At 45.5% G+C, this 13524-nt stretch overlaps 1 protein-coding gene across 1 annotated transcript; it reads left to right on the forward strand.

Annotated features, from left to right (window-relative positions):
* Nucleotides 1-3538: 3538 nt before the first annotated feature.
* On the forward strand, nucleotides 3539-9171 carry ID3 (inhibitor of DNA binding 3). The gene is made up of 3 exons (XM_035120713.2): nucleotides 3539-4035; nucleotides 5074-5143; nucleotides 5922-9171. Exons 1-2 carry the CDS (start codon nucleotides 3709-3711, stop codon nucleotides 5128-5130), a joined length of 384 nt encoding a protein of 127 aa, XP_034976604.1. The 5' UTR covers nucleotides 3539-3708; the 3' UTR covers nucleotides 5131-5143; nucleotides 5922-9171.
* Nucleotides 9172-13524: the final 4353 nt, after the last annotated feature.

Below are 13524 nucleotides of genomic sequence, written 5' to 3' on the forward strand. Positions count from 1 at the left end.
CCTGGAGTGCTTTTGCCTGGCTGGAATGTGTCCTTGAACTCAAATGATGACTGCTTCTTTGCCTGGATAAAACATTTGTGGAAACTAGCCTACTGTACAAAGTTAAAATTTACTATCATGGCTCCCTGCACCTTTGCCTCCACTGCCATGTGGCCTTCCCAAAAGTGGAAGGCTGTAAAAATGTTCCTGATTCCTAATGTAGGGAGTTTTGCTTCTCACTATCTCCCAAGTGACAAATCCTGGCATTTACTGCATTTATTGTTGAGACCACTTTTCTGGGTGAATGCCCACGCAAGCGGCTTCTTCTTCTTCTTCTTCTTCTTCTTCTTCTTCTTCTTCTTCTTCTTCTTCTTCTTCTTCTTCTTCTTCTCCTTCTCCTTCTCCTTCTCCTCCTCCTCCTCCTCCTCCTCCTCCTCCTCTGCCCTCCACCCTCTGACTTGATGCAGGGTCTGCTCATTGTTCAAAATGTGTATCTGAATCCACCTACCATTAGGTATGGTGAGGTGGTGGCCTCAGGTAGCTGCTCTTGGGTGTCAAGACGGGCAAACTATTATTGTTGTTGTGCATGCAACTCCCCATTTGCATGAGGGTTGCATCATCTGTGTCATTGTGTGCATCAGCGGTCACATGTAAGCTCATTCCACCCCCACCCCGTTCTGCCCCCTTCTGGGGCCAAAAGCAACATGTGCATCAGCAGTTGCACGTCAATTGGACATGTGCAAAATGGTCACCGCCTGTATTTTTATCCCATGGAAGGTGTTTTGAGGGGTTTGGGAACATAAGAAGAGCCTGACGGATCAGCACCTGGTTCTCACAGTGGCCAACCAGATGCCTATGGAAAGCCTAAAAGCAGGATCTGAGCACAGCAGCCCACATTCCAGGGCAGACCATCTCCGATAGCGAAAGAATAATGTAGTTGTCATGGCTAGTAGCATCCTCCTCCACGAATTTATCTAATTCTCTTTGATGTCTATCCAAGTTGGTGGCCATCACTACTTCCTGTGGAAGTGAGTTCCATAGTTTAGCAACGCACTGTGAGAAGAATGGCTTTTCTCTTGTCTCTGCTGGATCCTCCCAATTTTCAGCTTTAAGTTTTTCTCCCTCAACATGGCTAGCCTTGGACCCTATGAGGGTGGCCTGATGCAAATGGGACAAGGATCTTGCATCTTTTAACCATTGCTATTTCAGCAAGTCACGCTTGTAAATGAACAACACCTACTAAAATTGTGTATCTGAAGAAGTGTGCATGCACACGAAAGCTCATACCTATGACAAACTTAGTTGGTCTCTAAGGTGCTACTGGAAGGATTTTTTATTTCTATTTTGACTGCGTCAGACCAACACGGCTACCTACCTGTAAAATTCCCCATCGCATGTAAATGTTAGAAGGTGCCTGGCCCGCCCTAGGTGCTGTGTATCTCAGCTTCAGGGGCTGGCATAATTTGCTGATCTGCCCCACATGGCCCGCACTGTCTGTCCCAATGCTCCTTGTGGCCCTCCAGATGTTGTTGGACTCCAACTCTCATCAGACCCAGTCACCATGGCCAATGGTCAGGGACAATGGTCTGAGAGTCGATAAAGGCTTCCCCATCCTTAATTCCTTGCAATAGTGGGCTTTCAAGTGAGGCCGCATTGATCCCATGCATTTAAAGCAGTGTGAAACCACTTAGAATCATAGAATTGTAAAGCTGGATGGGGCCCCAAAGGTCTTCTAGTCTAACCTCTTGCAATGCGGGAATCTCAGCAAAAGCGTCTAAAGCACGTTAAACAGTCCCGAGAAATTTGGGAGCTGTACTTTGTTAAGGGCACCGAATGTTGTTAGGAGACCCTTATTCTCCTCCCAGAGCTACAGTTACCCAAGTGGTTTAACAATGAATCCCTCTTCTCAGGGAATTGTAGGTCTGTGAGGAGAATAGGGTGCTGGGAGTTATAACTCTATGGGGTATAAACTACAATTCCCAGGAAAAAAATGTGGGGCAGGGAGCTTTAAATGTATGGTGTGTACATCTTAATTTGACTCACTTGGGTGCCTGGTGAAAAGATTTGCATGAGCTTGTGCAAGGTGGAACAGCTGTTGATGCAGATTCCCACATAATGCCCCGTTGGACCTGCTTGTTCTGTTGAAAACTCATGATGGCCATCTGTCCTGGATGCTTTAGCTGGGATTCCTGCATTGCAGGGGGGTTGGACTAGATGGCCCTTGGGGTCACCTTTCAACTCTACAATTCTACAATTCTGTGAGTCTCAAATTCATTGTGACCCAAGTCCCACTGACTGGTACAACCCAATATATTCACAAGGCACCATCCTTTTATTTATTTTATTTAACAGAAGCTATATAGCACTTGATTGTAAATAGCAGCTCCTCATGGTCAACAAGAGAGTTAAAATAGTCAAGTAAGAAAAAGTTTAAAACATGTATTTAAAAATATGATTAAAATCAACAGTTAAAGTGAAAAGCAGATTTAAAAGCACCTCTCTCTATCTATACCTGTCTACTCGGAAATAAGCCCCTATGAGATTTACTTCCATGCCAATGTGCACAGGACTATAGCCTATTTAATGGGTTCCCAAACACATTTATTGTTCAGGTATGTAGGACAGGGAATTCAGAGGGGCCAAAGTTCCTCTCTCCTGCCCGCTTTTTCTTTTCAATGCAAAAAAATAATCCTGTTGTCCTAAAATATCTTAGCAATACCTTGCCTGGATTTTTGTGCGCCTATTTATTTGTTTATCAAGTAAATTATGACTTGTAAGTAATTTCCCCATAATCTCCTCCGCCACCCCACCCCCCTTCCCTCACACACATTTCACTACCATTATTGCTGGCTCAAATCTGCTTTCTCCATCGTAGCCTCAGCTTTCCCGCAATTAATTTTTTTTTTAAACTTGGTCACAAGATAATTCCTGACGCCAGAAAGTCTGGAGGTCATATGAGTAGCAAATTGAGGAACAAGGCGGCACTAAGTCCTTACAAGATTCCCTCCCCCAAACCCTGAAGAGGAGGAGGGGGAAAAAATCTAAAACCTTGGGAAATTTCTCTGCCGTGATGGGCTTTATGGCTCCTGAACGTTTTAAGGGCTGGGCGAAGGCAGAAAAGCAGTAATAGCAAAATGTGCCCCTTTCTTCTCGGCACAATAGCTCTCCCTCCCTTCCCCCCCCCTTATAAGACTAATAATCATACCCAAATATAAGAATTAAATCGGACAAGGCGAATTGCACACATTTCGAATTTAACTCTGCTTAATTGAATGGAATAGAGAGCGCGAAAGGGGGAGGGAAAGAAGGAAGCGCTTTTGATAGCTGGCCCCTCCCTCTTTGTAATCAGAGCTTCCTCATTCCTTTGATGTCCTCTGCTATTCGGTGTCAGCCGAAGCCAATAGAAACCTGTTTTGCAGTTTAACCATCTTGTAAATGTTCCATTCCAACATTTTCGCTGTCATCAGAGCGAGGGGGAGTGGGAGGGGGAACGCGGCAGCTCATTTACATAAGGGGCCGGCCTGAGCGCTCACGATCGGCTATAAGAGCTGAGCGGGGTGACAGCCCTCGCTTTTTCGCAAAGAGAAGCATCTTCTGTGTGTGCACAATAGAGAATTAACCAGGCCGGCAAGCAAGTGGCAGTATCGAACTCCGGCTTGCTTTCTCCGCCTTAAGGAAGGAAACCTTGCCCTTCTGCAAATCCCTGCTGGTGTCTCCTCCTTTGCGGCCATGAAAGCAATCAGCCCCGTCAGATCAGTCAGGAGCTGCTACGAAGCCGTGTGCTGCCTCTCCGATCAGAGCCTCGCCATCACCCGGGGAACGAACAACAAGAGCCCGGCTTTGGAGGAGCCTATGAACATCCTTTACGACATGAACGACTGCTATTCCAAGCTACGCGAGCTGGTGCCGGGGATCCCGCAAGGCACCAAAGTCAGCCAAGTGGAAATCTTGCAGCACGTCATCGACTATATCTTTGACCTGCAGATCGTGCTGGAGGAGCAGGCGAAGAAGGGGCAAGATCCGTCCGCAGCCGAGACTTCCCTACTCTCTTTAAAAGTAAGGAGATTCCCCTTAGAAGGAAGAAGCCTCCGTGCGCGCACACAAGGTTGAGGGGAGGGGGAGCCAGGGAAAACGCTGTTACTATAGACTAGGCTAATTTGGGTTATGGGTAAAGTGATGATCTAACGGGCGCCAGCGGGAGCCGCGTCCTGCCTGCGATCCGCAGAGCGCTGTAAGGCAAATTGAAGTGGGTCGCGAGATAATCCGTCCTTTGCGCTATCCAGCCTTGAGCAAAAACTACACGCATGTAAGGCTGTGGAGTCCTTTTGCGAACGGCTGCAGGAGTACTTGCTGGGCTCTGCTCTGCCATATGCGTTGGGAGGGAGGGATTTATGGATGCTTTAGGTTCCGTTGACAGCTGCGCCTTCAACGGGGTCTAAACTGCAATCCTAAACGTTTTACCTCCAAAAGAAGATCCGCTGTACTTATTTGTTCGGGGTGTGTGTGTGTGTTAATCGTAATAAAGTGCTTGGGATCATAAATTGGGTTTAAGGCACTATTAAACCCAATGAGACTTGCTTCCGAGTAGGTGCGTAGAGGATTGAGCTGTGAACTTGTGAAAAGCTTTTTCTTTCCTTTTCCTGGTCAGAAAAATGCAGCCATTCACAACCCCATTCCAGGTGTGGAGTAAGCTTGCCAGTTTCAGTGGGACTACTTGAGCAGGATCCTGGAAAACAATCTTGGGTTCTGATCCTAAGGACCCAATACTAAACACATTTGATGAAAATTGAATTGGCACTACTGTCCATTCAGGCTCCAATCCGAGGCATTTTCCTGGGAGTAAATCCTGTTGAGCATAGTGGGACTTCTGACTAGGCTAGGCTTGCACTGTCAGACTAGGCTAGGCTTGCATTGCAATAGGTGTTGCTCAGCAGAAATCCCACTGAAAAGTCAATAGGATCATCATCGTCCTGTGTGCAGCAAACCCATTCTCAGACTACTCACTGTTCCCAATCTTTATTTTTTTGTATCATGTGGTGTATATTAAACTGTGAATCAGTATATCCTTAACGCTTCTCTCCCCTTCTCCTATAGGCTGCAGAACTGGCATCAGAACTTTGCTCAAAAGAGGAGAGGAATCTCTGCCACTAACCTCTTAAAACAGGTAACAGCCAAGAAATACCCCCCCCCAATCCCCGATCTCAACCAGCAAGACACCTCCCTGGTCATCAAGCAGGGTTTTGTTTTGTTTTGTTTTTTTAAAAAAAACCCCACACACAACCAAAATATATTTTTAAAAACCCTATAGTCAGTCTAGAAATCTAGATTTGCAACCCAGTGTTTACTCCAGAGTAGTCCTACTTGACTGCCCTCCCTGGAATAGATTGTGGTCTTTAGATCCCCTTGTCACTGCTTGGCAATAAGGCAGCAGCCTCGGATGCCTCCATGCTTTTGCCTGTAAATGGAGTCATTATTTTTACAATGTCATTCTTTTTATAGCTTTAAGTCTCTGCAGCTGCTTAAACAGCCCTGTTGAAATCAGTGAATCAAGAGGCACTCTTCTTCTCTCTCTCTCTCTCTCCCTCTCTTCTCTTCTCTCCCCTCTTTATTTTCTTTCTTTTTTTTTAAGTCTGGAAGACACCACTAAAGAGTTTGTCCCCTCCTTTTGAATCTGTAATTTTAGATACATCTGCAGAAAGTTAGAAAACATAAGGGTCCATTTCATTCTCTTCCCCCCCCCTCCACCCTCTTCCCCTAGATTTTTGGTGCCAATTAGCAAACCTCCAGCTTGAGTGTTGGCTCCTGATTCCTTATCAGCTGGAGGTAAATAGAAGCTTCCTCTCTGGCGCCAGGATGTCTGCAGACCTGCCTCTGATCTGTTGCTGAAACTGACATGTCTTTCTCTCCCGCCTCCTCCTCCCCCTCCCTCCCCCTTTTTTCAGACTGCAGGTGTGGGATCCTGACACTTGGTTCTCTCCAGTGAGACAGAAGATAGAAGAAGAGAGAGAAAAAGACTTTGACTGGGGAAAGGATCAGATGTTTTAACCCCGTGCATCCAGTAATGGAAGAGACCTCCATTATTTTCCAGATAAACTGTGAAACATGGGTCTTGCCGGGCAGTTTCAGATGCCTTGACTGGTCTTCCAGAAACAAACTTTCTGCCCTCAATCTGTTGTTCTCTTCCAACTGCCTGAAAACAAAATTTGCAGGCCAGAGGAGGGGGGCGGGCGGGTTGAAAGCAAGCCCACCTTTTAATCCACTCTCAGATTTAACTATCGGATTGCTGTATTGCACAAGAAGAAACTTTGTGGGGTTTGTGTGTGTATGTGTGTGTGTGTTGGGACGGATTTTTTTAAAAAAGAAAAGCTCTGAGCCATCAGATTCTTCGTTGATCCTGGTCAGGAGATTTCTTAGTGAAATCGCACACTTCCAACATTGCAACAGCTTGTGACAAATGTGGACTGATCTGCCGTTTGCTCAGAAAAAAGGGCAACACAAAAAAAACTTTGCAGATATGCAGCTTGTATGTATATTTTGGATTATAGTTTTTTAACATCAATTTTTTTGGGGGGGTGGAAGGGGACTTTCAAGAACATGAAAATTGAGGTGTCTTGGGGCTGTTTCGCCTCATGGTTTTTATTGTTGAACTCTATAATAGAGAGAACACATGTACCTTTTTTTGGCAGGAAGGTTAATTTCTGCATCCATGAATTGTACTTCCTTTGGTTTAAAAAAAACTTTTTATAAAAGTTTCTTACATAATAAATTTTAAGCTGGTTTTTCTAAAAAAAAAATCTGAAAACTTTTTTGGGAGGGGGATAAAACTTCTTAAACCACCACCACCACCTTTCACATCTCTTTATAAACACTTGAGGTATTCTGAGCCAGCCCTGGCCCGACCTGGTGGCCTCCAAAAAAAATTGGACTACAACTCCCATCAGCTCTGGCCAGTCTGGTTGTGTTTGCTGGGGCTGATGGGATTTGTAGTCCCCAAAATGGGACTCCCACCAGGTTGGTGTGGCTGATCTGAAGATCCTACAGATTATAATCGCTTGTGTGCACTGCAACCGAAGGTGATCTGCATGTTCTCCACTGAAACTGTTAGGGAGTTGCTGACACAGCTGGTGCTCAACAGAGATGCCATTCTAATGGAGTTGTGTGGAAATGGGACAAACTCAGGGCTGTACCAGCTCCATGAACCACCCACATAGTTGCTTACGGCACCAATATTTTTGGGGTGCAGTTGGGAAGCACAATTAACACAGCTGGGAGGGATATTATAGTCATGGCTTGTGGAAGCAACATTATACTATAAACGACTACAGTTTCCATAATTCATATTTAATCCAGAACTCTTGATGTGGGTGAGTTAAAACAGAGTGAGAAGTGTTAACAAGCAAGCATAAAAGGCACTCTTGAGCTGGTGTTGGGTGATGAAAAAAGAAGCTATCATGAGGTCCCTGGTTTGAATCTCTGAACTCGCTAGGTAGCCTTAAGACAGCAATTGGGTCTTTGCCTCAGTCGTTGCATCTGCAGCATGGACATACTAGGCAGTTGCATTTGACCACTTTTAACACATGCACTCCAGACGTCAACATTGTATTTCTTTGCTTCTGTCCTCTACCTATGCATGGGTAAAACTTAATAATACAGCCTCTGTAAAGGAAAGGAGTTTCTCTTGGGGGTGTAGGGGTGAATTCCACTGTGCCCCCCCCTCCAACAAAAAAATCCTAGTTTGAACTAGTAAATCATTCTCCCATGCTCAAATAGCAAAGCTGAGCAAGATCCCAAGGAAGTTGCCAGTTGCAGGCTGGGAATTTACACCTAGTTGAAAGCTGTTTGGCAAAGCGGCTGGCAGTTACTGATCTACAGCATTGCACTTCTTCCGCTGAGCCGCTGCCAGTCTTAGCCTGATTGTCTTGCTGGCACAGGCCAATGCAAAGCATACCTCTGCAACACTTAGGTCATTGGAAGTCAAAGTGCTCTCTGTGGTGCACATGATTGCTTAAGGTGGGGTGGGTTGTTTTTTCAATTAAAAAAATACAGTATCATCCAACCAGTACTTGTACCTGATATGCTTGTGAGTCTCTGGAGTCACAGTATATTATGAAGCCAGGATGGTCAGTTGTGCAAAGAGATCTTTTGTTCCAACCTCTGCTTAGCTAACATTCAGTGATTAGTGCTGAGCAGGTCACTCCAATTTCAGTACGGTAGGGATTGTATATATCAGGGATGTCCAACCTGTCGATCGCGATCTACCGGTTGATCTCTGGGCGATCCTGTTTGAGCACGTGATCCTGGTTGATCCCCCAAAAAAATGCTCAACAACTTTGGGTCTTCCCTGAAAAACCTCAACAGGTTTGGTCAATCCAATGGGTAGATCACTGCCAGTTTTTTTTATAGTGAGAGTAGATCGCAGTCTCTTGGGAGTTTAACATGTCTGGTATATATCAAGAGGGTAGACTGGGATCTGCTGGTAGACTTCTCCGATTTACAGGGAATCTGCTTAAGTTTATGACTCTTGACAGGTTGAACAATAGGGTCTTGTTTTTTAAAAAAAAAAAATCTCTGGGATGGCTGATGTTCTGTTAATCACTTAGCCTTGGTATTGCTCACCTGTAAAATGGGGGATATTGCAGCTCATTACGATTACTCAGGTAATCCAAATTTACTCCCAGGTAAGTGCAGCCAGGTAAGTGTTGCAGCCTTTACCAGTGGCCTTTCAGTTAGTCCTTGCAGAGTTATAAGAGTTTTGAGGTGGAATACCTGCTCTGCTGTAACTTAAGATGCAGCTTACATACACTTACTGTAATGAGTGCAGTTTATGGGATGTGGAAGGAAAGTAGCTCTGCCCCATCTGCATCTGGCTCCACCTTCATAGCCACTGTTCTCACACTTGGATGTAGTTGGTAGACCTTGGTGTCACTAATGAAAACAGCAAAGCAGATTCTGTAGGCTGGTAAAGGAGACTCTCTGGGCCAATACAAAGGTGGTCACTAGTTAGACAACAAGTTAATGCTTATTGACATGCTATGGCCCCTAGGTTTAAAGCAGACTGCCCAGGTGGCCTTTTCAGTAGAGAGGGATACATGGTTAATGATGTGTTGGAATGCTGTTTCTCTGCAGCATCAAAGCTTGCTTGCCTCTTCTGCAGGACTTCAGAAAGTGAATAATAATAATAAATAGGACCCTGTTCACAGTCAGCTAGAGCAGGCACCCCCAAACTGCGACCCTCCAGATGTTTTGGCCTACAACTCCCATGATCCCTAGCTAACAGGACCTGTGGTTGGGGAAGATGGGAATTGTAGTCCAAAACATCTGGAAGGCCGAAGTTTGGGGGTGCCTGGTCTAGAGCCTCTCCCACCTGCTATTCTTTACCAACTGAAGAACATAAGAAGAGTGTTGAATCAGGCCAGTGGCCAATCTAGTTCTGCATCCTGTTCTCACAGTGATCAACTGGATCCCTATGGGAAGCCCATAAGCGGAACCCAAGTGCAACAGCTCTCTCTGCACATGGGATTGCCAACAGCTGGTATTCCAAGGCAGACTGCCTTCCAACAGTAGAGGAAGAACAGAGCATTAGTAGCCATTGATAGTCTTAGTCTGAAGCCAGCGACATGCCTGCTATGTTATTTATACTCCAATGCAATTGGATTTAGATGGCATTCATGATAATTTTGCAACAGCCCTCATGCCACTCAGCTGGGGGCAAGAGCAATGGGTAGAAACAGACATAGCTCGTCCCCCTTTATCTTACGTGTTTAATGAGAGTTGATGAGATGTTGGCCGGTTCCTTCTATCTTTTGGTATAAGTTTTGCAGTTCAATCCTACACATGCCCATAATCGGAAATAAGTCACAGTGCATTCTTGGATAATTAATCCCAGATAAAACAGGATCGCAGCACCCCTTTTTTCTCTCTTTTTGATGTGACCTCATCTCTTCTGACACCCCGTCTTTCTCTTTCTAATGCCCTTCTCTCTGATACCTGATCTCCCTCTCTTTCTGATACACCCCCCTCTCTCTTGTTCCTTCTTTCTCTTTCCCCCCTGGGGGAGGGACAGATCATTCATGGCAGGGGTACACCCCTGAACACATGCAGAAGGTCCCTCCTCCCTCTTTCCACTGCTTTATCAATTTCACCTTATTTCTCCTCTCCTTCTGGGCTTCCCCATCGCACATAAAATTAGTTTGAGGTCTCCAGTTGCCCCACCCCTGACCCAAAGTGTTGATTTATTTCGTGTAAGCTATTTGTCTGCCATCCTTCATAAAATCTTATCCCAGGGTAGTATAATTTTTTATTTTTTTTAAAAAAAATCATAATGAAATATACAATAAATTTCAGAAAATGGTAAAACTGCTTTTTCTGAAAAACTACAGTGTGCAGACACAACCTCACGGCTTCTTTTATTTTTTGGGAGGGGGATTAGACAGCAATGTTGGGAGGGGAAAAATTTGGAATAGAAATACAGCATGGAAACTAGTTGCTTAATCCATTAACCTTCATTCCAAATCCTCCCGCTAGCTGCTTTTCCCTTACAACAGCGGTGGCCAAACTTTTTCTAAAGAGGGGCAGATTTGATGAAGTGAAGAGCCATGATGGCTGGCCAAGGTGCCAACCAAAGTTGTTGACTTTTTTAAGGACTGAAGTTGTTGAGGTTTTTTGGGGTTGAATTTGTTGAGATTTTCTTAGGATTGAAGTTGTTGAGGTTTTTTGGGGGGGATTTTACCCCAGGAAATAAACGGCCACAGGGGCAGGATTAAACCAACCGGGGGGGCCATATTAGGCCCCCAAAACATACTTTGGACATGCCTGCCTTACAGAATGCACTTGTGTTTTGAGTCTCTGGGAAGAAAAATAACCCACAAGTGGGTAATTTTGAACAGAGAAGTTATGAGTGGAGAAGTTAAGCTCCTTCTTGCTGACAGTTGCTTCTCTACTGCAAACTCCCCCCCCCCCCCCCGGCTGCTTTTCTTCAACCTTTTGTAGATGATGAGCACAACTGATACAGCTCCATCTCTGCTATGCACCCCGTTTTGCATGAACAGTTACCCGAAGCTCCACTCCTTGTTGGCAAAGGCCTCTTGAGAAAACCACCTTCACTGTGTTTCAGGAGCGTGTTGTTTTTCAAACCCGGAGCTATTAAAAAGATGATCACCCAATGGAGGGACAAACCGTAATCCTAATACCTCTTTTCTACCTGGCTTTCAGGATTCTGGGTTTTTTTCCCTCCCTGGCACAATTTCCCAATCCATGACAAGTGGGAAAGTTCGTCCCAGATTTTTATTCTATAGTTAAGCACATAGTATGGAATTCGCCCGCACAAGAAACAGGCACCAACTTGGATGGCTTCGAAAGAGGATTAGGCAAATTCATGGGAGAGAAGTCTATCGGTGGCTACAGCAATGTTCCACCTCCACAGATGGAGTCAGAGTGTGCCTCTGAATACCATTCTCTTGGAATCACAAGCAGGGAAAGCTCCTGTTGTGCTGAGGTTCTGCTTCTGGGCTTCCTGTGTGCACCTGGTTGGCCACTGTGATAACAGGATGTTGGCTTGTGACAGGCATTTGGTGAAGGGTCCTTCTCCTGTTCTGACTATCCAGCACCAAACAGGATAGGAATATCACCTGCTTCCTTTCCCAACTCTTCATAATGACGAAGAAAGTTTAGGCAAAAAGTGTACAAAATGGTACTGAAATCCAAGAAGCAACTTCTGCTTTGATACTCGTCACTTTGTTCTATGGTCACATTCACACCAGGCATTTAAAGCACTTGGCTTCTTCCAGCAAACTGTAATCTTACCCCTCACAGAATTGTAATCTGAAAGGGACCATGAGGATCAGCTAGTCCAACCCCCTGCAATGCAGGAATTTTCCACCCAACATGGGACTCGAACCCACGACCCTGCGATTAAGAGTCTCATGCTCTACGAACTGAGCCATTCCTCCCTTAACACACTACAGTTCCCAGGATTCTTGGGCAGAGGCCATTTTGTGCTCTAAATGGACATTCAAGATATGGTGCGTATGTGGCCTATAAATGGGCAGGACAGAAAACATGCAGAGAACTAGCAGAGGAACCACAACAGAGCTCACCTCAGTATGAGCAAATGCACCTATTTTTCCCCATCCGTATTTATCCATTTTATCCAACATTATCCCGTCTTTCCTCACTTAGCTGTCCAAGACAGCTAACAACAATGAAGCACGCAGAGTTACAATAAAAATGAAACCTATTAAAAAACCAGTAGAAGGAAACAGTAGCCAACATATAAATCACACGTGACAAACAATAGATTCGTGCAACGTATCACAAACTGATGAAATTTGCTATTGCGAGAAGTGGTGACGCCTGCTGGCTTAAATGGTTTTAAAAAGAGATTAGCGTAATTCAGGGGGGAGGCGATGTCTATAATTCACACTGTTTCCAATGTTCAGGTGTGAGTGCCAGTGCCAATGGAGCCAAAATGGAACCACACACACAGAGAGAGGAGATTTTGGCATGTTTGGGGAAACCCTGAGGTTTGCAGAATACTGGAGGTGGGCAGGGAAGTTAGGAAAAACGTCTTAAAATGAGGGTTACAAAACAACAACAGACCAGCAAGGACTGAGAGTGCTCAGTGGCAACAACATCATGACCTGAGTCTTGGAGGGGAAATGGAAAACTGGAAGGGGGGTAGTGGAATGGAGTATCACAGGAGGGCATGGCTGGCTGGAACTCTGAGCAAGAGCACTTCACACTTGAGCATTCTGCTGCCAGTCCCCCTAGGAGGTAGGTTAGGCTGACAGATGGTGACTGGCCCAGGATCACCCAGTGAACTTCATGGTTAAGTCAGGACTCAAAACCGGGTCACTCAGACCCAGGTTCGAGTCCTGAGTCAACCATGAAGCTCACTGGGTGACCCTGGGCAAGTCGCTGTCTCTCAGCCTAACCTACCTCATAGGGTCATTGGTGAGGATAACATGGAGAGGGAAGGGAGAACCTGGTATGACACCTTCAGTTCCCTGGAGGGAAGGTGGGATACAAATGCAATAAAATAATAAACTCCCAAAATATTAAGGGAAGGCACCAGTGCGGGGAGAGGGCTACTTTTGTGCCACACTGGGTGGGCTTCCCAGAGGCACCTGATTGTCCATTGTAAGAGACAAGATGTTGGAGTGGATGGACCACTGCGCAGATCCAGCAAAGCCCTCCTGATGTTTGTATCTGTCGAGGGACCCACCTGGCAACAGAGCCAGCGGGGAAAGCAAACTGGTTCAAATTAAAGCAACTCTCTCACCTTGGAGTGGAGAGACTGTCTGTTCCACCCCCCAAAGTAGGTATGAAAGCTGTTTCCCAGGCGCAGATGTTGGTACCTTTGAACTCTTGTCTTCCTGTCATCAGTTGGATGCCTGCCGGGGGTGGAAAAAGGAACATTAGCCTTAAATCTCTCCTCAAACAGGTGACTGGAGAAAACCTCTGTCTCTATAGACCTTTCCACAACAGGGGTCCTTCCTAGCAGATGAAGGAGCTGCCATTGCCAGGCTCTTTTGCCTTCTTCCGCTC

This window comes from Zootoca vivipara, chromosome 6, assembly GCF_963506605.1.
Source record: "Zootoca vivipara chromosome 6, rZooViv1.1, whole genome shotgun sequence".
Taxonomy (NCBI): Eukaryota; Metazoa; Chordata; class Lepidosauria; order Squamata; family Lacertidae; genus Zootoca; species Zootoca vivipara.

Excerpts from the sequence above, each read along its gene's own strand:
- ID3 (XM_035120713.2), top strand. The coding sequence starts at position 3,709 with ATGAAAGCAATCAGCCCCGTCAGATCAGTCAGGAGCTGCTACGAAGCC. Across the intron at positions 4,036-5,073 it reads CTTCCCTACTCTCTTTAAAA|GCTGCAGAACTGGCATCAGA; the intron begins GTAAGGAGATTC and ends CTTCTCCTATAG.